The sequence below is a fragment of the Cebus imitator genome, unplaced genomic scaffold, assembly GCF_001604975.1.
Source record: "Cebus imitator isolate Cc_AM_T3 unplaced genomic scaffold, Cebus_imitator-1.0 Scaffold45, whole genome shotgun sequence".
Classification (NCBI taxonomy): Eukaryota; Metazoa; Chordata; class Mammalia; order Primates; family Cebidae; genus Cebus; species Cebus imitator.
The window spans coordinates 6,681,412-6,708,473 of NW_016107360.1; the positions used below are offsets into that span (position 1 = coordinate 6,681,412).

Below are 27,062 nucleotides of genomic sequence, written 5' to 3' on the forward strand. Positions count from 1 at the left end.
CAGTGGCAAGATCACGGCTCACTGTAGCCTCGACCTCCCAAGCTCAATTGATCCTCCCACCTCAGCCTCTTGAGTAGCTAGAACCACAAGCACAAGCCATCAAGCCCAGCTATTATCTGTATTTTGTATTTTTGTGTTTTTGTAGAGACAGATCTCCCTATGCTGCTCAGGCTGATCTTGAACTCTTGGGCTCACACAATCTGCCCACCTTGCCCTCCCAAAGAGCTGGAATTACAGGTGTGAGCAACTGTACCTGGCCGACATATTTCATAACTCCTCTCAAGGCAAACAAATTGATAATATAATGATTATGACCTGACTGGGAACATCAATTCCATCTTTTTACTTCTTTAATTTTCCTGATATCATCTCCTAAACACAAATTGATAAGGAAGTAAGAAGGAAAGTAAATTATTTTTTAACATGTTAAAACTATTAAAAACAAAAAACAAAGCTTGAACTAGCCAGATGACAGAAAGTATTACCAAGGAAGCAGTGTGAGTCAGCTGACACTTGACTAGTTCTGACAGTGTACAATGGTCATTCACTCAGTCATTCAAAAAGCACATAATGAGCAGCTGTCAAGTGTCATGTCTCTTCCTGATGCTGGAATACAGTGGTGAAGAAGGTAGAAAAGGTCCCAGCCCTCACAAAGTTCACAGTCTCCTGTTAGCCTAAAAAATGCAACCCTTTGTGGATGGGTTCTATACCGCAACACAATGATAAATAATGTGGAAGTCAATCTCCTTTTACACAAAGCTCAGTGTAAAATACATGTTATTTGTAAAATACAGGATTTTTAACAATAGATATGTTTATATTATGTCATATTTATATTATATATATGCTCTGCTCCATTAATAATTCATTCATGTAAGAACCTGGAAGATGGGAACATAATTGTTTTCCCTATTTCGTGAATATCATGCATCATGACAACGATCAGAGCATCTCAAACACTTTTGCTATGTCATCCCTGGTGGAGAAGGTGATATGATCACTGCAGCATCCCTGCAAAACTCTGTGTGGTCAGGAGCAAAGGGAACAACTATAATTTGAGAATTGCACATCAGAATTTGTCAATCACTATTACAGAAAATGCAGTAAAAGAGAAAAGAATCATACCTGCGAAGGCGTATGTTCAAGGTAGGGATTGGATATTCTTCTCGATAGAGTCTATAATTAAAACAAAGAAAAAAAATAGTTAGAACCAAATAAATTTTGTATCCAAAAAGGAAAACATAAGCAATAGTGGCAGGGGCGGGCCTCTGCTTAAAAAAAAAAAAAGAAAAAGAAAAAAGAAAAGAGCTTGAATCTCAAATCATGGTCCCTCCTAAGAGCTTAGTATCCTTATTTTCACTCAATGTAAATATCTGGTCAACATTTGTAATAACAGGACAGGCTATTCCACTTGAATGGTTCCCAGCAGAAGTACAATAGGAAGACTGGCATTTTCTTAGATCAGTCACTTTATTCTTGATGTGTTTTGGATTCCATTTCTCCTTTCCTTTTCCTCACTCTAACTCAGGCCTTCATCCCTATATACCCCCAACTACCTGCTTCAGCTTCCCAGTGGATTTTCCTGCTCTCTCGTCACATCCCTTGCAGGCCATCCTTCAAACCTCAACTAAGCAAATCTCCCTAAATCACCCCTTTGACTTACAGAGGGTCCCTATTGCTTATCTGACTTAATCCATGCCCCCTTGGCTCACCACAGTCTGCTTTAAGATTTCCAATATTCTTTCCAACTCCCAACAAGGCTTCTTCAGTTTAGCAAGACCTACTTGTCAGAAAAACCTGCCACTCATAACCCTGCCTTTAGTCACGTCAGTCTTCATGTTAAAAGCCCTCCATCTTCCTTAATGATTCCCAGAATCCCACCGGACCTGAAGTCCAGTTTTGTGCAGTAGACTCCTGCATGAATCTCCTCCTGCTGGGGTGTGTTCCTCTTTAGAGCTCTGTTTTTGCTACTATTCAGGTGCAGTGCCTGGGTGCTCGGCATTGTAGCCTTGTTGGCTGTTTTTCTGTGTGTGCATTTGCCCCAAGGAATCCATAAGCTCCTTGAGGGAGTGCTGGCAGCTTATACTGCTTTGCTTTTATGGCATCTAGCACACAATTGTGCATAAAGATGTTTACATTTCTATTCATTTATTTAGATATTTCTATAACTGTGTGAACTTAATAAGTATTTGCTGAATGATTTGAATTGCAGGAGTTAATTTTTCCTGCCTAATGATCCAGGAAACAGCACCATCACCCACATAGGCTTAAGCACAATAGAGAACTATTATCATTTCCTATTGCAGTATAAAAAAAAGAACTGAGAAACTAACATTTATTGAACTTCCAACCTATGTTTAAAAGCTCTTTACATTTCTATTCTAAGGCTTGCTATCTTTTGAGATCCTATAGCTTTTCAGCCTGCCGCCTCCATGTCATAGAAAAATTGGCTAAATGTACAAAACATACCCTCCAATCTTCACTTTCCAGCATCTGAGCCTTCTACCAAACTTTAGTCTAAAATGAGAATTTCCATTCTGCCCCTTCTCCAAGTCACATGGCCCTCACACATCTCCTAGTTAAACTAAAATAAAATGTATCAACTATTTACCTAGAAATGCCAATTGATACCCTGTTAAAGATAAGTAGCTTGATTCAAATAAAATAAATTTTATAAGGTAGAGAGCCTATTTTTAATTCCAGCCTTCTACTCTTGTCTAAATGTACTTCCAATCAGCCCCACCTAGGCTTCATGTACCCTGAGCCTATGAAATGCAGTCCCTTATTGAAATACTGAACAATTTAAAAGTTTTAAATGTACCAGATTATATGAAGATGAATCATCACAATTTATTTATTTTTTTCTCTCAACAGGTAGACTTTTAAAATCACTCACTATGGCAGACTAGAAATGACAATGTTTATTACTCATCTAATTGCCTGAATCAGCTCAGAAAAGCAAATTGTTTATATAATCTAGTTTAAAAAAAAAAAAAACTGGGCAGGGGCATTTTCACAGAAGAAAAGCCACTTCCCTTCCTGGCTGCTGCCAACCGGAATCTGGCTGTCTACATAATCGTGTTGCACTCACACAATTCCACTTAACAGAAACCTCTCTCATGGATGGCTTGTCTCAAAAAGTAGGTAAGGTGAGTAAATAAAGCAATGGGGTTCTTTACTGAATAGATAGCAGTGTTAGATAAGCTACTGGCCCCCAGCAACTCAACAAGCTCCACAGAGTAACTGTCTTTTACAGGACACAATTCCCAGACTGGCTGTCAGGAACTCCCTTGAAGCCCTCTCTTCACTGGTCCCAGGGGAGCTTCGTTTCATTAACACTCTAGGACAGCGGTTCTCAAACTTGTTAGCTGAGCATGGGGAGCCAGAGAGCTTTGTGGAACTCAGTCAAGCACTGGCTCCCTAAACTTAAAACAACTATCGTAACTGTACTTCCGTAGAGACCATTTTATGTTAGTTTTCAGTACTGAACCAAAGTAGCAAGGGCCAAAGGTTTAAGGAAAAAAGAACACAGGGAATATTCCATCCATTACCTCATTTTTAGCAGGTACTGGGAAAGAACTGTTACTTAATTTTATCAGAGGAACACCATGGGCCATCTTAACTGCTGCTGTAAATCACTCAAGATCTGCCCTCCCGGCATTTATCGGCAAGCAAACCACAAAAACGGCCTTGCAAACACTCTCCTCTTTCCATTTTAACATTCTTTCCCTGATATACAATTACTCAGCTGTTTTCATCCTATCTTGGAATCCCTTGGTTATTTTTCCTTTCAGCATCCTGGGGGTTCATCTCATCACTCCTGTGGCAACTTACTTCCATTCGTTTCATTTTTGAAGCTCTTACTCAGCTGAGCACCAGGCATTGTGGGAAATTCCAGAAACACAAATATGGACAAGATACCATCCCTAATTTAGAAAACCGATTTGCCAGAAGGTATAGGATCTAAAGAACCTATTAAGCCCATGAATTCTTTTTCTTCATCCCAATCTCCCTATCAATTTGCTCTGCAATCTTAGATGGCTAGTCAGCAGGGTATCCTCTCTTAAATGGCTCCCACCATAATCTCACCAAATATAATGCCCAAAGTGATGATTCCTTTGTTCTCTATATTTTTAATTTCCTAGAATTACTTAAGTTGGATGCAATGATTCTTTCATGAAAGACATATATATCCCAGAGAGATGAGAATACTAATAACACAAATGAAAACAGATTTTTAAATCAAATGTATTTCTCCTCCTTTCCATTTTAATGAACCTGGAAAATGGTTCCCTAACTGATTATAGGCAAACCTCATCTTTTAAATGTGAATTAGTAAATTGCAATCCTTTAATATTAACAAATGGACTTCCAGAAAAAAATAATGGCATAATTCAAAAAATAATTGGTTAGCAACCATATATTACATTTTTAAAAGTCAGGTATATATTAAAATTAAAGTATAATAGTTCATGAAGCTGAGTCTGAAGCAAGCATGGAACTCATTCCAGAGTTGCTAAAAATACCTTGCTAAACAGTGTAATAGACTTAAGGCGTATTTTTCATTAGCCCTTAAAAGAGATAGGCACAGTTTTCATCAGTTTTTAAAGGTGATGCCTTAACCCTATCCTTAGACTCAGTTGACGTACTTAGGCTACTACGGGGTGACAGAAATAAAGAAAAAAGACTGAATCACTTCAGTCACTACAGAAGTACTACCTGCCCTTTTACTAACACGAACCAACAAGAACTCCCAAATGTATTGATAATGCAAGAATTAAGTTCATGATACAACTTTCTGCCAACTTCAGCCACTGTCCCTTTTCCTATTCTGGGTGATCAGGCAGAATATGAAGATGGAATAAGTACACTTGAACTTCTTACAAACCCAGGAGGCTCAAAAGCTGCATAACTAGCAGGCACTGTGTGAAGGATTATAAAATAAAATAATAAAGGCTATGATCTATTAAGCTGCCCAACAGATTCTTAACACAAGAAGAACTTGTGGGTCCTTCTGAAGCCCCCGAATAAACTTACATCTCAACCAAGCTTGATCAAGGTTAAAAGGACAGAATCCCAGCCAGATTGAGAATTACCCAGTCATCAAAGTGGGGGATAATGGGTCAGGTGCGGTGGCTCATGTCACTCTATGATAACATGCTGCACATTATTAAGTAATAGTAACTGAGTTTCTGCTGTGTGCCAGAGATTTTTTGGGTTTTTTTTCTTTTTCTTTTTCGAGACGGGGTTTCACTGTCATCCAAGCTGGAGTGCAGCGGCGCAAGCACAGCTCACTGCAGCCTCAAACTCCCAGGTTCAATTGATCCGCCCACCTCAGCCTCCAGAGTACCTAAGACTACAGGCATGTACCACCATGTCCAGCTCATTTTTGTATTTTTTGTAGAGACAGGGTTTTGTCCTATTGCCCAAGCTGGTCTCAAACCCCTGGGCTCAAGCAAACTGCTCACCTCAGCCTCCCAAGGAGCTGGGATTACAGGCGTGAGCTGCCGCACCCAGCCTATACTAAATATTTTGCATGCATCACATTACTTAATACTTGAAAACCTATGAGGTAGGTGCTATAATTAGTGCTATTTTGCAGACGACAAAATTAAAGAGGTTAAGAAGTCTGCCCAAGTTTGTAGCGTAGCTGCAGTAATTGTCCCATACATGTCTCTTAACATAGAATGTGGTAATTTAAAAGTTATGTGGGCCAGATGTGGTAGCTCACACCTGTAATTCCAGCACTTTGGGAGGCCAAGGCGGGCAGATCACGAGGTCAGGAGTTCAAGACCAGCCTGGCCAACATGGTGAAACCCCGTCTCTATTAAAAATACAAAAATTAGCTGGGCGTGGTAGTAGGTGCCTGTAATCCCAGCTACTCGGGTGGCTGAGGCAGGAGAATTGCTTGAACCTGGGAGGTGGGGGTTGCAGTGAGCCAACATCATGCCACTGCACTCCAGCCTGGGTGACAAAGCAAGACTCTGTCTTTAAACAAATAAAAAGTAATATGACAAATAAGTGAATCTAATTTCAGTAAGAAGTCACAAATAGTATCTGCTAGACTCAGTGGTTCTCAACTCTAGATGTAAACAGAACCATCTGGTAAGCTGAAGAAAAACAAATAAAACGGGTACTAAAGACCCACCCCAAACACACTGAATTAGAATCTCTAGGAGGAGGACCTGAGCAGGCCTTTTTCAAATTTTTCTTGTGGTTCTAAGGTGCAGCCAGGTTTCAGGAGAACTAAAAATAAGTCATTGAGAATGGCAAATTGAACCTCTCCTCATCCACTTCAGCTATGGGGCTTGGAGCACTGCTTAGACATCACCTCCTTCACATGGCTTGCTGAATGAAGGAGAGGTACTGTCATTTACCAACAGCATGGGGATCTGTGTCTGCACCTCCAAGTGGCCTGTGAAGAACAAAAATCCACTGTTTCAGTAAATCCCATCCTGCACCTGCTCATGTGGTATGTGTTTTCCACACAACCCATCCTAGACATAGCCCTAAGCTAAAGTACCTCCATGTCTGCATAGTAGAATAGAACCTACATACCTTTGGAAAGAGTCTACCCTCTTAATGGCATGCACAGCATTAAACTTAATTTTGACTTCCCATTATTAAGGAGCTCTATTCCAGCAGAAACATGTTTCCGTACTTAAAAGCTAAGTAGAAAATGAAAGTGGGTTCAAGGAATACTTATAAACATTTTGTAAACATTTCACTGCTAAGGAAATAAATCAGCAAGAACACTAGGGAAAATATACACAACAGATAAAACAGAAACAAACTCCAAAGCTTCATCAATTTGATTTTATTCAGTTCTTCGGACAAATTTTATTTGGGCTGTGTTTACAAACAAGAGAATAGTTTTGTCTACCAAAATGGACTTCCCTGGTTAATGCAATCACGGAAAAACCTTTAAAATTTGGGAATTAAGTAACTAAAGATTTCGGAAAAGTGGTTCAGTTAGCCTGCTTACTTATCTCCACTTGTCACTGAATTCCCTACTCTTACTAACAAGAACTCATCCAGTCATACCCGGACTCCAAGACTGGCCCTCTCCATAGAAGCCAACGTGAAGAAGCTCCCATTGACCAAATCTGGGATGATTTAAGCAGCAAAATAAAGAATAAAATTATTGAATTATAATTCATAAAATGAATAACCACAAGTCCATACTGATACAAGTAATTCATAAATAAATGAATGAGGATCAGGAAGAAAGGACAGCCTTTCCCTATGGGATTATTTTAATTACTAAATGCAGTAAAAAGAAGAAAACATAAAACCACCATTAGGCAAACACCATAGTAATAAATGTTGCAGGCAAGAATCATCAACAGATGCTAACATTAGTGGACAAAAGTATGATGAGACACAGGATATTTGCCTAAGTATCAAAGTCTCTTCTGCAGAAACACTTAGTAAGTACAGAGGAAAAAAATAAGAACTTTACAGTGGAGCTTAGCTCACACCACTTTAAACAAATGATAAAAATTATCACCTATCATGAGACATGTTGACATCATCTGCCTCCTCATATGATGAACTGAGAAAGGTGCTTTTGTGGTATTTTTGTCAAAATGCATACCTGAATATAATGACGAAACATCAAACAACATTAAATTGAGAGACGTTTCTCAAAGTAACTGGCCTGTACTTTGCTAAAATTGTCAAGTTAACAGAGACCAATAAGAACTCAGGAGCTATCCCAGATGGGAGGAGACCAAAAGAGCCAGACAATTAAAGGCATTGTGTGATCCCAGACTAGAATATAGACCTTAGCAGGACACCTGGCAAATGTGAATGACATCTGTATTTTAGTTAATTGTGTGGATCAGAGCTAGTTTTGACAACTGTGCTGGTGGTCATGCAGAATTGTTAACATTTGGAGAAGCTGAGTGATGCTTATAAGTGAACTTCCTTTGTACTAGTTTTGCAACTTTTAAGTCTAAAATTACTTCAAAATAAAAAGATTCTTTAAAAAAAGAATAATGACCTTCTTCCTCCTCACAAATGTAGTCTCAAAAATTATTCAAATATTATCTCAAAATGCAGCAATTATTTCTTTGCTAAAAGCTGCATCACCCCTACATAACCTTCTCAGGCTGCACAACAGAATGACTCTAATAGCTTTCCTGCCCACTCAGGTCTCTAGCAACTTCACAGACAAATTAATCTCCCAAAAACACCTCCTTACTTGTCACCTTATTTTTAATACAACAAATATATATTTTTAAGTTTACTCTCCCTGAGTGCTCACAGTATTCCAAGTCCTTAACCTGTTGGTCCATACCTTCCTTACCTGTCTACAGAGTTCCTGCTGCACTTCTCTACAGACACTCTGCTTCAGCCAGGCAGGTTGTCTCATTTTTATAAGACAAACCACGTGCATTCTCCCTCTGTGCCTGAGCCCTTGCCATGATCTCTGCTCTGTACACTTTTCTATATTTCTACATTCTGCCCTACAGTCAATCCACACAAATGCTGCATGAAGCCCAACCAAGCCCTGAGCCTCCCATGATTAATCTCTTCCCCCAAATGTTCTAGCACTTTCCATATCTGCCACTGAAATATAGTGCCCTTGGCCCCATTTGCAGGTATATGCCATCTCTTCTCAACCAACCTAACCCCCCGAGGGAGTCATGCCTTCTACAGACCTAGGACCATCAATGTGGAGGAGGAGCTGACCCTCAGTAGTGATTTATTTCCAACATCTCACTGTCTGATAACTGCCAAGTAGTAAAGCATGATATTACCACCTCCAAACCTACGAAACCCATAACCATCACCACCCCACTCCAATCCCCACCTATCCTTTTCCTCGTTTCCATCCCTGCCTTAAGTGGTCATCCACAGAGAGTGCAGAGTGTGCACAGGGTACACACAGAGCAAGCTGAGTATACAGACAGGGAGTAGATGCAACTCTATAAAGTGCGTGTGTGTGTAATTTTTTTAAGACAGGATCTCACTCTGTCTCCCAGGCTGGAGTGCAGTGGCACAATCATGGCTCACTGCAGCCTTTATCTCCTAGACTCAAGCAATCCTTCCACCTCAGCCCCCTGAGTAGTTGGGACTACAGGTGCACACCACCAAGCCTGGCTAGTTTTTGATTTTTAGTACAGACAGGGTCTCGCTATGTGGCCCAGGCTGGTCTCAAACTCCTGAGATCAAGCAATCCTTGTACCACAGGTTTCCAAAGTACTGGGATTATATGAGTCACTGCACCTGACTAAATTTTATATACTGAATGACTTATAAGCTTGTTTGAAAACTTAATGATCCACTTCAATACCAACTATTCCTTTGTAGTGAAAAATAAGAAAGTTGTTTGTATGGGGTCATCAACAGGAATAATGTTCTCTTTTTGCTTCCCACCATTACTCACAAGTCAGAAATGACTGAAAGAAACAAACCTTGAAGTAGCCAACTTTCTTCCCTTCTTTGGCATCTGGAAATAGATCACTGTCCTAAATGTGTCTTTTCAATTTGTACATAAATTTTTAAAAGCTGCAGAACAATAAAGGTGATAGTGTAGAGTCTTCTGATGAAAGGAAGAATTCAGGATACTTGTTCCACTTTTTATTTTTCAATTACTCAACTAGGATATACAAAGAGCTTTAGAAATGTAGCAGCAGAATGGACCTCCAGGGGTCACCAGGCCTTCCTCTAAACTATGTGAGACAGTGGGGATGGAGACTAGGAGTCCACGGATGAAACCCTGTTGTCACCTGTTTTCATAAATAAAGTTTTATTGGAACACTGTGTTTATGTATCAACTCTGGATGCTTTCCTGCTACAACAGCAGGGTTACATAGTGGCCAGCAAAACCAAAAGTATTCACTATCTGGGCCTTTACAGAAAAGGTTGGCCAATCCTGGTCTGGATTATCAAACTTTACAGAACAGGAAGAGCTATATAAGCTCCCAAGCAATATATTCTAGTGCTTAACCAGTTATTGGTAAGAGCTCTTAATTTTCAATCAAAATTATCTCCTATTGCAATTTAAGACTATTTCCTCCAAAACTATTTAAGGCACAATTCCATCTCTACTTGGGTTACATGAAAGCAAGAAATGGTAGCTAAAAGTTACTTTGACCTAAGATTAAAGCAAAATGTGAAAGTACTAGTTAAAGGGTGCAAAGTTCCAATAATATGAGTAAGTCCCAGTGAAACAGTATACAGCAAAGCACCTATGGTTAACAACATTGTATTGTATACTTAAAGGGTTTGCTGAGATAGTACATCTTATGTTAAGTGTTCTTACCACAAAAAAAAAATAATAAAGAGGATGGGAGGAAACTTTTGCAGGTAATGGATAGGTTTCTAGCAAAGTTTCACAGGTGTATACTTATTTCCAAACTCAAGCTGTACACAATTATACCTCAACAAAGTGGTTAAAAAAGCAAATGAAAAAGGAGCAATTAGCTTCACTAACTCCTTTTAAATAGGGAATTTTCAATCTATAAATATCTAGACAAGGCTTGACTACAGAAAACTGATGCTAAAGGCCAAATATACAAAAGTACTAGTAAATCCATGAGTATAAAGTATTGTTTCAAATATCTGAATATTGCACATAATATTCTCTCCTCCTAGAATGCCTTTCTCCTCGTGTTTAAATTTTCATATAGATTGTAAAAATGTATTCATACGCTCAAATCTCCTGTTAGAACTTATGTGCTTCTAAAGCATTTTAGATTCCAAATTCTTATTTACATTTGAATTTCCCCTGATTCATTACAAGAATCTTAAAGATAGGGTCTATATTGTTCTCGTACTTATAAATGTCCACAGTGTCCAACATGACGCATTCTGTATAGCTAATTTTCATTAAATGTTTATAAAGGAAAAAAAATCTAGTTCTTTTAATACTTTCCTTAATGCTCTTCACCTTCCAGAGTTTCCAGTTCCTTCCTCTGCGCATTGCACCTTCTCCTCCCGGGAGGCAGCCTTGCGTCACTGATAAGAGTTCTTGGCTGGGCACAGTGGCTCACACCTGTATCCCAGCATTTTGGGAGGCCAAGGTGGGCAGATCATGAGGTCAAGAGATTGAGACCATCCCGACCAACATGGTGAAACCCCGTCTCTACTAAAAAATACAAAAATTAGCCAGGCATGGTGGTGCATGCTTGTAGTCCCAGCTACTAAGGAGGCTGAGGCAGAAGAATCACTTGAACCAGGAGGCAGAAGTTGCAGTGAGCCGAGATTGCGCCACTGCACTCCAGCCTGGTGTCAGAGCCAGACTCTGTCTCAAAAAAAAAAAAAAAAAAAAAAAAAAGTGGAGTTCTCTGGGTTCACCTTGCTTAGAGTCAAAGCTCATCAGTACCACTTAAAAGTTGTGTCCTTGGACAAGTTATATAACTTCTTTGTGCCTCTGTTTCTCCTCTTTAAATGAAATAAAATCTTTTAAAATTACTGTAAAGAATAAATGACTTAAAATTGTGATTCCCAAACTTCAGCATACATCAGACATCAGAGACACCTGGAGGGCTGATTTAAAAGATTGCCAAGCTCCCGTGGATTTTGGTTCGGTTGGTCTGGGGTGAAGCCTCAAAGTCTGCAATTCTAGCAAGGTCCCAAAGGATCCTGATGCTGCCTGTCTCAGGTCTACACTTTGAGGACGACTAATGTAAAATTACATAAAGAGCTTAGAACAGAGCCTGCTATATAACAAGTGCTTGGAGAATGTTAGCTATTGTTACTGTTGAGCACTCAGGAAATTTTAGTATTATTATGTCCATGAACGTGGGTTTCCCCTACCAGACTGTATGCTTCTCAAGGGACAGGATTACATCTTTTTCACCCACATCCCCAGAACATGGCAGAGCACCTGCCACAAAGCAAGGCCAGTGGGGCCCTAATAGAATTCTCTGCATACCAAGAGAGAATCCTCTTACCCATGGTTCCTCTTGGTCCGAAGGGAAAATAGGATGTGTGAGAAAGAAAATTCTCTTCCTGGCAACATTCCCAGGCATTTCCCAACAAGCATCTTTTAGACATGGGCTATTTCATTCACCAGCTTGACCCAAGAGGGTAAGGTCCTATTTCCCATACCTGGGAGTCTAGAATTGCTAACCTGGAACTATTCAACTGTTATTAGTTTCCTGGGACCAGAGTCCTTTCCCAAATAGGTACAGAATTTCTATGGGCTTCTGTCAGTGTAACAGCCTGCCATCACCACTGTTTATAACCCTAAGTCCAGTCAATTTTTATATAAACCAACATTTTACCTCGACATTGGCAAGTGGAAATCCTGTAATTGACACTAAACCTACTTCCTGGTTATGACCACAATTTTTCCTTAGCATTCTCAAATATTTTAGTTAATAACTCATTTTGGAATTTGAAAGGATCGAAATTAACCTTAGGAGTCTAAAATTGCACACAGACAACTTAAAAATTCATGACACTTGCACTTCCAGGGTTATTGCACAGACCTTCTATAGTCTTGCAAATAATCCTAACAGCAGTGCTATAATTCCATGTGCAGACTTTCAATATCAAGGTCATTTTTCTAGCTCCCCTGAGGTCATTTAGAACACTTAGGGACTCTATCTCTGCCTTTCTTTTGCAATTCCAGTTAAAAATTACCCTCTTGACAGAGATAAGAATAGTGTGGCTCATTTGTTAATGCCTTGCCATTTGCCATAAGAAGGAAGGTCTATGCCTTCCTTCATTTTTGCACTGATTACAGATAAAATTGTTAGCTTTGTCATCCTTCACTTATTTCACAATCCCTCAGTTAGCTGGCACTTGAGTCTTACAGGCTGGTGAAACTCTGTAGATTCTGGGTCACATGTCAGTCCTTCCTCTTGCATGCCAGTCTTCTTAAAATCTCAGGTCTATCAAAAGCTCACTTGATAACCACAGTGACTTGTTTCACTTCCTTCTACTTTTCTAATGCATTTCAACAATGTTACTACAGAATCAGAATTTCATTCACATCATGTGCTATATTACCTTTTAATACTTCTAGCCATAGTACCCTATCACTTCTCTTAATTTGTTGAAATCAGATTCCATAAAGTGCAGGTTTCAGAACAGGGTCACTTTCTCCCATGCTTCCCGCTGTCTAATGGGAAGAGGCTAATTAGTATTGGGCTGCCTTGATGCTGACAAGTTTGTTGCCCTAACTATATCCTTACACTTCCCAACTCTTTGACACTGGTTTAGGTTTTCTTCTGCCACCTTCTCTCTAGCCTACTATTTCTTCTAACCTGTCTAGACAGCCTTTATTTTCTCTAGTAAATCTTCATAATCTTTCCTCAGATTGTTTCCCTCCTTCCCACAACTTTTTGCTCTGGCACAAAGACCCACTACAGTCCCAGCAAACAGAACCAGCGATCCCTTCAGCCAGAAGGAGAAATACAGCACACACATTCAGGTCACCAGAAGTGCGTTCAGATGTTCTGGAATTCAAGGGGATCTCTAGTTCTCCAGCTTCCCCTGGAAATTCCCCTTACTTAGTAGGAGGCATCAGCCACTTTCAATCTGTTCTCCCTGCTAATTAGGACGCTCCCATAGAGTCTCCTGGAATGCTACTAAAACCACCTGGCAAATACTAACTTCCTCAGGCCTATCTCAGCTAATCTCTACATAGCAGTAATCAACAGTCATCTATAAACTTCCTCCAAGTGTGGTCTGTGGACCAGCAGCATCTGAGCTTCTGGGAAATGCAGATTCTCAGGCCCCACCCCAGCCAGACCTACTCCATCAGATGATGAAGCTTAACAAGATCCCCAGGTGATTCATATCACAGTACAATTTGAGAAGCGCTGATTGATACCTCCTAGATATTAAATCCTGCTCCTGCTGCAATGTTTCTAAATGAACAAAAGCCCCTCAAGATCAACAAAGGTCCCCTAGGAAGAGATTATGTGGCCAAAATAAATTATGAAGATGTTGCTTACTCTAATCTCCCTCTTCTAAGATACAAAATGCACATTAGCACATTAAAGATGTTGAAGAATTCCAACAATAAATAAACCTGGTTAATCCAACACTTCTCAAACATCTGACCAAGGAATTTGTAAGATACATACTTACATACATTTATTTATCTATACATCTGTTACCAACTCAAAGCACATTTATTGGTGTTAACAGAAAACAGTAAATTAAAAAGCTACCACAACGTGTAAATATCTCCACTTGACAATTGCAAAACACTGCGTCCAAAGTCCTCTACTGGCCTCCTACCAATGACTTGTCAGATGTGGTGTTGTCTCTTACTTTCTCGGTGGGGGATGTCAAGCAGACACAAGCCCTGGTCCCAAAAGCAGGACGCTGTACAGTTAAGATGAACAACAGGACAAAGATGCCAACACCAGAGTCACTTGATCTTCGGATGGAAGCAACCTGATTGCCTCAAACTTACTGGATCAATTTTGCATCCTCTCTAACTTTTTCACTATATAGGGGCAAAGTCATATTCAGATTCCAATTTATATGTATTCTGTTATGTAATCTCCAAGAGTGACTTAAGGTTGAGTTTACCTCTCCTCTTTAAGCATAATTTACTATAGGTATGGCATAAGGGGCTCTATTTTTAGAATGCTCTCAATTTTTAATTTTAATCAAACTTCATTTTAAACACCAACAACTGAACTCTTTCTGCTTTCTATCTGCATGAAATTAGATAGCAAACTTACTCCTTCTCTTTTATTCAGCACAGCTACAGTAAATTACAACCCTAAGTTTTTCAAAGAGGCCCCTTTTAAAAGTATGTTTACACTGATTGATAATCTGTTTCTAGATGAAAGACCAAAAGTTAATAAAGTGTCCTCCATTCCCAAAGTAGATAACTAGGGAATCAGTCAACAAAATATGTATGAATTACAGAGGCAGGCACTTGTTGCTAGGGTATGTTTATTACTTAAAAGGATTCCCCTCACTCTGGTTCCTCCTTCCTTCCCACAGCCTAGTCCAGGTACATGATGAAATATTATGCAGCCATTATAAATGTTTTCAAGAGCTTTAACACATGGAAATATCTTGGTGAAAAGAGAAAAATAAAAATAAGACAGAATAAGATCAACAATACTTTAAAAACAAACAAGATGGAATACACCAAAATGTTAACAGAATGGGCTCTGTGTCATAGCTAGATTGTTGTTTTTCCTTCTTCCCAAACTTTCACATTTTTGATGTTGGATAATGTGAGGCCCAGGGTCAGCTTCCAGCCCATGCTGAGGTCCTAAGGGAGTGGGTGGCTGAGTGGCAGACAGGTGAAAGAACACTCGGGCGGGAAGCGGGGCATAGGCAGGTGAAAGATAGTTTTATTCAGCAGCTGTCTTACACTGTCTGATTCTGCTACCTGCTCCCGCCGCTCCCACGCACAGCTGCATGGCGGGCTCTCCCTTTATGGTCAGCAGCTTAACTCTTTCTCTCTGAGCACAAGCAAGCAGAGCTGTGTCCTGGCTCCCCTCTGTCTGTCTACAAGACAGCTATAAAACAAGATATAAAAAAGCTATAAAGCAAGATAACATTTCAACTCTCACAGTCCTGTCACTGCCAACCCTATAAAGGAAAGGCAAAGTTCACAGATAAACAGGGTGACTCTTGATACATAAAGGATTAAGAACAAGTCTACAGACAAGGAAATCCACACCAAGTCAGCCCTCATGTAAGTGTAGTTATGGATGGGGGAAGAGCTAAACCTCTAGGTAAAGAGCTGAGAAGATGGTACAAGGCTGAATTCTACTGGAAAGGATATTGGCACTAATGCTCCCTTTCTACTCAGGGAAGTCCATTTGGGTTTCTGCCCACCGTGAAGAGACTTGAGCACAGAGGAGACCATGGGGAGGTAAGGGAAGGAGCCCTCTGCAAGTGTAAAGGCAGAAGACAGTGACAGCCTATGGTGGGGAAATTTCAAACAGCAAAGCAGGAAAAGACGAGGCAGCCCCTCCATTTCTAAATGGCCCTTTGTAGGTAAAGGATACAAACTAGGCTCTGTCCAAGATCCTATTCCAAGAACATCATTGCTCGGAGTGTTTTGTAGCCCATTTGCTAAAGTGCTTAGGACCACTTTCTCTTGCCACTAACCTTTGAATAATCAAATCTAACAACATCTGAAGAAAACAATTCAGAACGTACTGCAAAGTCAAATAACAATAACTCTCGGCCTCCCCCCGCAACCCCGCGTTTAGATTAATTACATCTCTACACAACCAGGTTCTATGTCAGCTTCAGAAGGAGGTGTGGGACAATATACAATGGATTACATACAAGACAACATCTATATTTAATACATGATCTGAAGGCACATGATCAATGTCGTTTTTAGTAAAATCCAAACTCCTTTTCCCTGTCCCAGAGTGCAGGTATTGCATTAGCTACTCACTCTAGGGTATGTAAGGTGCACATCAATTTTTAAATTAAAATGATCCTCCTCACATATAGGATGCTAGCTTCATTAGAGCTCCGTAAGCAAGAACTTCAGCTTTGATCTCTGCCCTGTGGCCCTCCACTGTCTACAACATTCCTTCATGAGTCCTGAGTGCCAACTCTCCAGTTTGACACCAGAGAATGCCAGTACTCAGGCTTCGGCATGCAGAGAGGGACACAGTTAGCAACGCATGGGAGGAAAAGGGGTTTTAAAGAACCCTGAAATAAATATTCAATTAAATGCTTTTCCACACAGATCTTTCACTGAGGGTAAGATGAAATCACCAACATAGTTGCTTTTAAAGCAGTTCCTAAGCTAGACTGAAACTATTTTAAAACTTGTAGATGAAACAGAAAATAGAATGATTGAATTCTTTTTCTTTTTTCTAAAATATGCCCGTCTCCAAGGTGTAAGGCCCACAGAAGCTTGATCTTTCTATACCCTGTTAAGTTTGATATTATGTGTGCCCTTAAAATAAAAAGTCAACACCCCTTTAAAGAGTTACAGCAAGTGCAGAGTTGACCAAGAACATTCAAGAAAGAAGTACATTAAGAACAAGGACAACAGTGAGCAGGTAACCAAGGATTTCCTTCTATTTCTACTACATAATTCAAGAATCATGACTTAGAGGAAACTTGTTGAAAGTAATGGAAAAACTTAGAACATTCAAATATTGTTAAAATTCTAGGGTAAAAGCATTATATACTTCCAACTTGAAAACCACATATGATTCTGGAGATTGGTTGCATAACATAAACGTACTTAACACTACTGAACTGTACAATGAAAAATGGTTAAGAAGGAAAGTTATGCTATGTGTATTTTACGATAATTAAAAGCAAAACAAAATTATATTTGACAGATTCTGAAATTATAAATTTACTTGCAAATGAATATCTCCAAAGCTAACCAAACATAAAATTAAAGCCTCCTGGTTGAAGGCTCTTTGCCAGGGCGCTCTAACTTTGCCTGTAAGTTGCTCGGCCTCCATGCACTGGGGAGATTTAATGCCCTATCAAACCTTCTTCATTTCAGTGAGGTTTTCAATGGCAACCTTAGAAAGGTAATCATGAGCAAATGAAGCTCCAGGAGTTAATTAGCGCAATTGTATCCCCATGTTTTACTTAAATGCAGTAAAAAAGTCATCAAATAAAGCCTTAAATACAAGGTAAAATGAGGAGTGTTCCACCTACACAGAACAGGATGTTCCTCTTTCCATGAAAAGCACTTTCTCCCTCTACTCTCACTCACATTTCTGTAGTAAAGATTCCACCCTAACAAAAGGTTTTCAACAACTGGTTCCCATTCTTATTATGGACAAGATTTAACACACACAGGAAACTAGTTTTTGAAAGCTTTTCAGTTATAAATTAATCCCATGAGTCATGGCAGGCAATTTATTTCACATAGTCCTCACCTAAGTCCTATGTATGTCAAGCTGGACAGCAAACACTTCTCACAGTCACAGTCCTATTAACCATCAGGTGGCACATTAAATCTTTAGCCACCTTCTCCCTGGTTTTCTCACGCCCTCACGCCCTTCTATGCCTGAGGGAGCAACCCACTACAAGGTGCACAGACACACAATTGGAAAAACCTGTGGCTATTTCCGTAAATCACTGGCTTTCAAACTTTTTTTTACTGCAACCCACTGTAAAGAGTATAATTCATATGGTTATCCAGGTCACACAAACATATGTGTGTAGGCACATAGCTGAAATCAAATGCTTTTAATCAACCTCTTCTTACCCTGCCTGCCAAGTGAGATAAACTATGAGCTCATTATATGATATAGATATATATTCATATTAAATGCTAACCTTTCCCTATAGTGATTCTATAATTCTCATGTTAAACTGTCATGAAAAGAACACTTTTTAAAAGTTACTTTGAGTCTCCAAATATTCAGTAGATAAATATTTAAGTATTTACATATTTAAAATCAGTTTGAACTGCATTACTATATACTTATTGTAGGGGGTGAGGGTGAGAGAGAGAGAAAGAGAAAGAGAGGGCAACACTAACCAACCTTGGAACCCAAAACAGCATATTCAATGCATCAGATATACTTAGAAATTATTATTTTTAAAGTAAAGCTTCCTATAAACAGACTCTGATGTGGGTTTGCCAGAATAACCAACACTCTTAACAATCTTCCCTTAAGGGAAAGATTATTTCAACAAAAGAACGAACAGCTGTAGTTTTCTTTGAACCAAATTTGAAGAATGAAAAGAGTATCTATTACAGGAATCTCCCATCCTTTTTTTATTTCTAAATATTAATGCTGCAATTTTTAAAAAGAGAGGGGCCTCTGAAAACTTTCATAGGGGTGGGATGGTGTAAGGTTTATGTATGTACTTTGGTCAAGGAATAGGCGGAGGCAGACATCCAGGCCTGCATGCCTGGGGGATTGGTATGCAGGCACACACCTCCACTTGTTATATAACCTGTTTGTGTAAGCTCCTATTTGGCTTAGGAGCCACTATAGCTGTCCTGCTGGTGCTCTATAGGCACTGTTTTGCTGGCACCCAGAGAACGAGAGAGAGAGTACCAAAGCTGCCTGTCTTGCAGACGGACAGAGGGGAGCCAGGACATGGCACGACTTGACATGGCTCATGCTCGTGCCCAGAGAAAGAGTTAGGCTGCTGACCCTGAAGGCAAAGGAGAGCCGGTCACACAGGTGTGCATGGGAGCTGCTGGCTCAAGCAGTTGAGACAGAGCGGACAGTGTAAGAGAGCTGCTAATGAGAGAGCTGTCAAATAAAACTACATTTCACCTGCCTATGGTACCCCCGGTGTTCTTTCCGCTGTTGCCCATCCACCACTCCCCGCAGACCTCAGCATGGGCCCAAACCTGACCCTAAGCGTGACATCTGGCTTAGTCGTAGACCTGACAGATGGTTTGTCTACTACAAGAGTTTCCATTTTGGCTTTTTCTCACTTAAAAAAACAACAGAAGGAAAGAGAAAGAGGAATGTTAAAAATGATCATGAAAACATAGTATGAAAAAGCACACACACAAGTTTGGAGAAAGGAAAATGAATACCCTATTCCTAAGGGCAGAAATGTAAAACTAAAGCCCAAAATGTAGACCATGAGGTCTTTCTGTATCCACTGTTGTTAATCATGTTCCAGAACCAATGTTTCTGAGGGAACTATGAAGAACTGAAACAAAGTCCTTGAACAGAGATTGGCAGTTTCTGATCAGGGAAAAGCTAAGGCGAGCCAAGAAGGGATTGTGGCGTAGAAGGAACATCTGCATCCTGGACAGCAACCTCGCATTTATTTAGCAGCACTGCCAACATACATATGTATACATAGAAGATCACTTAGCAGCATGTATTTGCCAACCATTGATGTTCTGCTTATTTTCCAGTCACTATTCTAAGCGCTTTTTATAAATATTAATGCATTTACTATTCATAACTGTCTTTGGGAGTACAAAGAGGTTAAGTCACTTGCCCACAGTCATTCAGCTGGTGAGGGTCAGGGAAACCCTGGCTAGCTGGGTGCAGCTTTTGTATTTGTCATCTCTACATTCTTCCTCTCCTTCTCTGGGCAATGCCCTTGGTCCCTGCCCCATGTGAAGCCTACCTTTCCAGCCTCCCAACAATTCTACAAGCCAATCTGCATCTCAACATCCTTCCAGTAATTTCAGAGTTGGTTTCTCTGACTGACTGATTCAGTCCCAAATCCAATTACAAAGAAGAGTGTTATGTGAACACAAAAGCCTCCACTGTATCCTGCCCCAATAGCAAGTCAATTACCTGAGGAACACTAAGAAGAGGCAGTGGGTGGGGGTAGGCAGGGGCATGCATGCTTATAAACGTGCCAAATCCTTGCCTTACATGGTGGGAATCAAGAGCACTTGAAAAATTTATGAAAGCAAGAAATAGTGGTGTTCATTATTCTTCTCGATTTCAATGAGGCAAGTGGATTTCATGTGTTCAGCTACACACGTTCACAGTTTTCTACCAGAGTCTACTCTGACAAGCAGCTATGAGTATCTTTAAGCTACCATTTCCTGGACTTCACACACATAGAAATTTAAGAACTGGGAAAGGGAGAGGTCGATAAAGGGAATAAACTCTCTCCTTCATATCCAGTCAGTTCCCTCTCTTCCCACAAGAGCTATCTTCTACCTCATCTTTCAGCACCTAACCCAAGGCTGGGTTTGAGGACAACTGGCACCGTGCTGATTGGGCAATGAGGGTGGAGACCTGGCACTGGGCATATGCAGCCTGAAGACAAGGTGGGGCGGGTGGGGCAGCTACTTCCATTTCCCTGGAGGCCACAAACCGTATCAACTCTGGGGTGGGGGACATACAGAATGGTCAAACTGCCATCTAGTTCTCCTTCCCTGAATCAAAACAAGAAACAAACAAACAAAACCCCATGAAACTCCAAAAACTGTCCTAGAGGCAAATACCACCATTTAGTCATTTTAAAAGCAACTCCTTTCATTCTCTGTCACATAAGGTAACTTACACAACTGAGACAGCTTTTCATACAAACACGCAAACCACCACATTGATAATTTCTTAAATAAGAGTCTTGGAAATCTAAGAGATTTTCTGCATAGAACAGACAACCTTTGGTTATATTTCTGACACAGTTCTAGTCCTCTCAGCACCAGAATCCTATTTTGCATTCTGGTTGATTTTTAGTTTTTTGGTTAAAACAGAAAGCAAATTACTGAATCCTAGCATCCCTTCCTTCCCAGCTCCCAGACTTCTTATTCCCAATGCCTCCATCTTAGAATGGTCCGTCAAGCCCTATCACCTGGGCAACAATCCCTAAGTGACTTCCCTGCCTCAACCTCCCCTTCCTCCACTCTGTATACTCTTTAGAAAGACACCAACCTGGCCAGGCGTGGTTGCTCACACCTATAATTCCAGCACTTTGGGAGGCCGAGGCAGGCGGATCACTAGGTCAGGAGATCGAGACCATCCTGGCCAACATGGTGAAACTCCATCTCTACTAAAAATACAAAAAAATTAGCTGGGCATGGTGGTGCATGGCTGTAGTCCCAGCTATTCAGGAGGCTGAGGCAGGAGAATTGCTTGAACCCAGGAGGCGGAGATTGCAGTGAGTTGAGATAGCGCCACTGCACTACAGCCTGGGCGACAGAGTGAGACTCCATCTCAAAAAAAAAAAAAAAAAAAAAAAAAGAGACCAATTTTTCTAAAGAAATGCTTTTTTCAACAAATTGTGATTGCCACCTTACATCTGTTATATCATGTCCACCTATAGTCTCACCTTTATTCTGTCTCCAAACCATATACCTATAACATGAAGTGGTTCCAAAACGCTCATGTGAGGCACAATAAGAAGGGCAATGTAGGAAGCTTTTTTATAAAATTAAATTACTTAATTATGAAGCATAGTCTTTTATTCTGGTGGTATAGAAACAGGCTATACGCTACTGGGAGAAGACTGAACTTAAGCAAAATAAATAAGTTAATTATCAATTATTTATGTTAGAGAGTGGTAGAGGAATAGGGCATGGAAAGGAGGTTGATGTTGCAATTTTAAGTACAGTGGCCAAGGGGTCTTCAGACACTCAGCTAGGAAGGGGTGTGCGGAGAAACTCCAACCAGCCTGTGCACTGTGAGGCGTGCACAGTCGGGTGGAGCCACAGAAGTTCCTGCCATTTACAGCAGGGAGGAGCCTGGCCCCTTCTCTTCCTGGGCGGAACCCGAGATTCAATCTGCCAGGGGGGAAGTACACAAGCAGAACTCTGGCTTTGCAGAGAGTCCCTGTTTCCCTTTTCACCCAATAAACCCTGTCCTCCTCACCTTTCAAATTGTCTGTGAGCCTAATTTTTCGTGGCTGTATGACAAGGACCCCCATCTTTAGCTGAACTAAGGAAAGAGTCCTACAATAGTCTCACGGAGAGAATAGCCTTTGAGCGGACAGGTGAATGGGTATCTGGAGAAAGACGGCTTCTGACTGAGAAAACAAGTGCACAGCCCTGAGGTGGTGTAACTGCCCAACGTGTCCATCTTGCCAGCTGCCCAGATAGAGCCGATGTGTCAAGACAGGAGAGCTGCAATTCAGAAAGAGTATAATACATGTTGAGCTGGCTAAATGGGATACCAGAATTTTATTATTACTCAAACCAGCCTCCCTGAAAATTTAAAGGCTAGACTTTCTCAAAGATAGTTTGACGTGCACAGGCTAGGGTATGGGTGCTGCTGGTTTGGTCAGGGATGCAATCGCAATCATAGGGGTGTGGAAAGTGGTCCTCTGGTACTGACACCGCTTCTGGCTGGGGGGATCACAGGACCTGTTGTCAAGCGTTGTGGGTCCAAGTGGGGCCGTCAGGTCATCAGAAATGTAAAAGTTTTAAAAGATATCTTAAAAGACCAATCTTAGGTTCTATAATAGTGATGCTATTTACAGGAGTAATCGAGGAAGTTGCAAATCTTGTGATCTCCAACACGGCTGATAATTGGTGAACTATACCTACATCTTAGCAGAATTCAGGACCCTCTCATAATCCCAAACTTGTGGCCTTTTATTAGTTTGATGAAGGCAGTTTAGTTTTGGAAAGAGCTGTTACCATTTAAACTATAAACTAAATTTCTCCCAAAGTTAGAGTGGCCCATGGCCAGGAAAGGTCAAGGGCAGACTGGAGGTTAAAGACAAGATAGAGTTGGTTAGGTCAGATCTCTTTCACTGTCAAAATTTTCCCACCGTTACAAGCTTTACAAAGGCGGTTTCAGCGGGACCATGCCCAGCGTGATGGGCAAAGCCAGTGGGGAGAACAGCAGTGCAAGAGGACAATACCGTGGCTCTTAGATCTGAGGAAGAGACTGTCTTTTGTTTATAAAGCACATTGTTTGCAATATTAACACACTACTCACATTTACATCTAATGTAAAATATGTTAGAAATCTCTGGCCAAATCAAAGTACGTATACGCAACCTTTGTTGCCTAATAACTAACCCTGATTGTTATTTTACACTTGGCTTTGTTCTTTTCATACTGTAGCAACAAGTTTAATTTTTGAGATCAAAGAACTGTCAGTAGCATAATTGCTCAGTAAAAGTATTTTTAGCAAGTCTTCATTAGGAAGATACTTACTGGCTGCATTTCACTTGAACTAGAGGATCTATTCTACTGCTGAAAAATTGCTTTCATTTCTTCCTTGAGTTCTCAAAGACCACGTAAGCCTATTTCTTAGAGCTGCAACCCAAATTATTGGTTTATCTGTTATGCAGCACATAAAATAAGCCAGATACCAACCTTACCAAGGTAATGTAGCTGTAAACCCGGTGCATAGACAACTCCCAGCTCTTAAATCACCTCCACACTGAAGTTTTGCTCTCATTTCAAGCTCAGAGAGGTAGATCCTATACCTTTGCACTCCCCAGAGTATTTTCTGTTCTAATATTGTAGTTATTATATTATGTATTTTAGAATTTGTATAATTTTATAAAACTAAATCATAATACAATCAACATGTTTACCTTCCCCATTGGACCTTGACTAGCTAAGGACTGGGAAAATTCCTTTCGTCATTTGTGTATTCTTAATGTCTAATAACTAAGGTAGATATTCCTAATATTTGTGCTTCATTTATCCTTCAAGATTCCTGGGAGGATGACACTCAAATGAGTCCCTTAAATGAGTAAGACCATGTAACATGCTTTGACCAAGGAAATATGAGCAAAAGTCACCTAGGCCAGAGCATTTAAAAGCCCGTGTGCAGTTCTCCATTATTTCTTCACATGCTGCATGCATTGTGGAGGAAGACGGTGACAGGGAAACATACATGCAGAGCTGCTGTTACAGTCGGTAGCTAGTCAGACATGAGCAGGGCAGGCGAGGCACCCCCTCCACCACCAGGAATGTCAGAAGACCATCAGGTGAGGATCAGGCATTTGTTAACTGTCTAAAATAATAATTGATCAGAGCCAGTGCCAGGGAAAAGCAGTCTCCCAATAACTAGAAAAAACCTGAAGCTAGTGATCAGTACCTTCCAGATAAGATCTTAGGAGCTGGGTGAGTGGGCTCAAGCATGCACACTAAGAGGCAAAATGATGGAGTTTAACTGGAGTATGACCTTATGGGAACACTTGACTGGTAAGGGAAGAACGCCTCAAGTGAGCATGCCTACAACTTCAGTAAACACACTGCACATGCTCCCCTCCCACGTGAGCAGGCGACTTCAGACACTCCACCCCAGGGGAAGAATCAGGGGAGAAAGGACAGAACTTCCCAGAAGCCAACATATAAAACCGCAAGTCAGAAGTAAAACCGTGTACCTGATCTCTCAAGTCACCCCCTTGGCCCTCTTCTATTTTACTTCCTTTCATTCCTGCTCTAATACATTTCAATAAACCTTCACTCCTGCTCTAAAACTTGCTTCAGTCTCTCACTCTGCCTTATGCCACTCAGTCAAATTCTTTCTTCTGAGGAGACAAGAATTGAGGTTGCTGAAGACCTGTACAGATTCACAGCCAGTAACACTGCCACATAGAAGACAGCTCCCCTGGAGAGCACTCAGATCCAAAATATTTTAGTTAGAAATAAACTGTTGTGTTAAACTACAAAGATTTTGGTGGTGCTTTTTTGTTACTGCAGCAAAACCTGGATGATCCTGATGGACACATCTGAGAGTAGATGAATGATACATATTTTAGAAGGAAGAAAAGATACCAGGAAAGGCAAAAGAGGGTGACTACATCAGATGGCAGTCTGGGATGTGAGGGACAGGGGGGGCCTGCAGTGCAAGAAACGATTAACAAAATCATTAATCCACTTTCCTTTGTCTTGTGTTTAGCCTTATATGGCCACAGCTATTGTAACTGTTTAAGTAGAAGCTTCTATATTTATTACATTCATTAAGAAATGAAACTGGTTTTGAATTTCACAATTTCACTGCTCACCTGAGCAATACCTTCTTGTATGTATCCTTTGACCAAGGAAGAGGTCCCTATTTAAAGCAGGTAGTTTTGAAAATGTTTTGCTAATCAGCAATCAACACATTTGTAACTCTCCACCCCCTAATGCAGACCAGGTGGATGGTTACTCAAGCCTTTGCAACAGTTCCCTTTCTCTTCTTACGGGAAGTGGGGAATGTGAGAACATAAAAATTCTTAAAAATAATTAAGAGATTGGGTGGGGTGAGGGCTTCTCTGACAATTTTAACATGCAGAGGTGTGCTTTAGTCATCCAAACTCCTGAAAAGGGCATCAAGCACCCTCTCCCATACTAAATGGAGCCCTCAGCTGGGGGCCAGGCAAACTGATGGTTTGGTGCAAGCTGTCAGTGGATCTACCATTCTGGGGTCTGGAGGACAGTGGTCCTCTTCTCAGAACTCCACTAGGTGGTGCCCCAGTAGGGACCCTATGTAGGGGCTCTGACCCCAAGTTTCCCTTCCACACTGCCCTAGCAGAAGTTCTCCATGAGGGCTCCACCCCTCCAGCAAACCTCTGCCTGGGCATCCAGGCATTTCCATATATCTTCTGAAATCTAGGCACAGGTTCCCAAACCCCAATTCTTGACTCCTGTGCATTTGTAGGCTCGACACCACGTGGAAGCTGCCAAGGCTTGGATTTTCCACCACCTGAAGCCACAGCCTGAACTCTATGTTGGCCCCTTTCAGCCATGGCTGGAGCATTTGGGACACAGGACACCATGTCCCTAGGCTACACACAGTACGAGGACCCTGGGCCCAGCCCACGAGACCACTTTTTCCTCCTAGGCCTCTGGGCCTGTGATGGGAGGCACTGCCAAAATGGTCTCTGACATGCCCTGAAGACATTTTCCCCATTGTCTTGGGGATTAATATTCGGCTTCTCATAACTTATGCAAATTTCTGCAGCTGGCTTGAATTTCTCCTCAGAAAATGGGATTTTCTTTTCTAGCACATTGTCAGGCTGCAAATTTTCCAACTTTTATGCTCTGCTTTCCTTATAAAACTGAATGCCTTTAAAAGCACCCACGTCACATCTTGAATGCTTTGCTACTTAGAAATTTCTTCCACCAGATACCAAAAATCATCTCTCTCAAGTTCAAAGTTCCACAAATCTCTAAGTCAGGGGCAAAATGCCACCAGTCTCTTTGCTAACACATGACAGGAGTCACCTTTACTCCAGTTCCCAACACATTACTCATCTCCATCTGAGACCACCTCACCCTGGATGTTATTGTTGTATCAGCATCTTGGGCAAAGCCATTCAAAAAGCCTCTAGGAAGTTCTAAACTTTCCCACATTTCTGAGCCCTGCAAACTGTTTCAATCTCTGCCTGTTACCCAGTTCCAAAGTTGCTTTCACATTTTCACATATCTTTTCAGCAGTGCCCACACTCTACTGGTACCAATTTACTGTATTAGTCCATTTTCATGTATGATAAAGACATACCCAGGACTGGGCAATTTACAAGAGAGAGGTTTAACGAACTTACAGTCCACGTGGCTGGAGAGGCCTCAGAATCATGGAAGAAGGTGAAAGGCACATCTCACATTGTGGTAGACAAGGGAAAAGAGCTTTTGCAGGGAAACTCCCCTTTTTAAAACCATCAGAACTCACAAAACTTATTCACTATCACAAGAACAGCACAGGAAAGGCCTGCCCCATGATTCAGTTACCTCCCACCAGGGTCCTCCCACAAAACTTAGGAATTCAAGATGAGATTTGAGTGGGGACACAGCC

General features: G+C 40.9%; 1 protein-coding gene across 2 annotated transcripts in view; it reads right to left on the reverse strand.

The window, feature by feature from the left end:
* Positions 1-27,062, reverse strand: part of RAPGEF5 (Rap guanine nucleotide exchange factor 5) — a 249,618-nt gene that overhangs the window by 208,541 nt on the left and 14,015 nt on the right. For both annotated transcript variants that reach the window (XM_017526967.2, XM_017526966.2), the window contains exon 2: positions 1,126-1,176. In XM_017526967.2, coding sequence (XP_017382456.1) covers positions 1,126-1,176 — 51 coding nt within the window. The remainder of the gene's footprint in view (positions 1-1,125; positions 1,177-27,062) is intronic.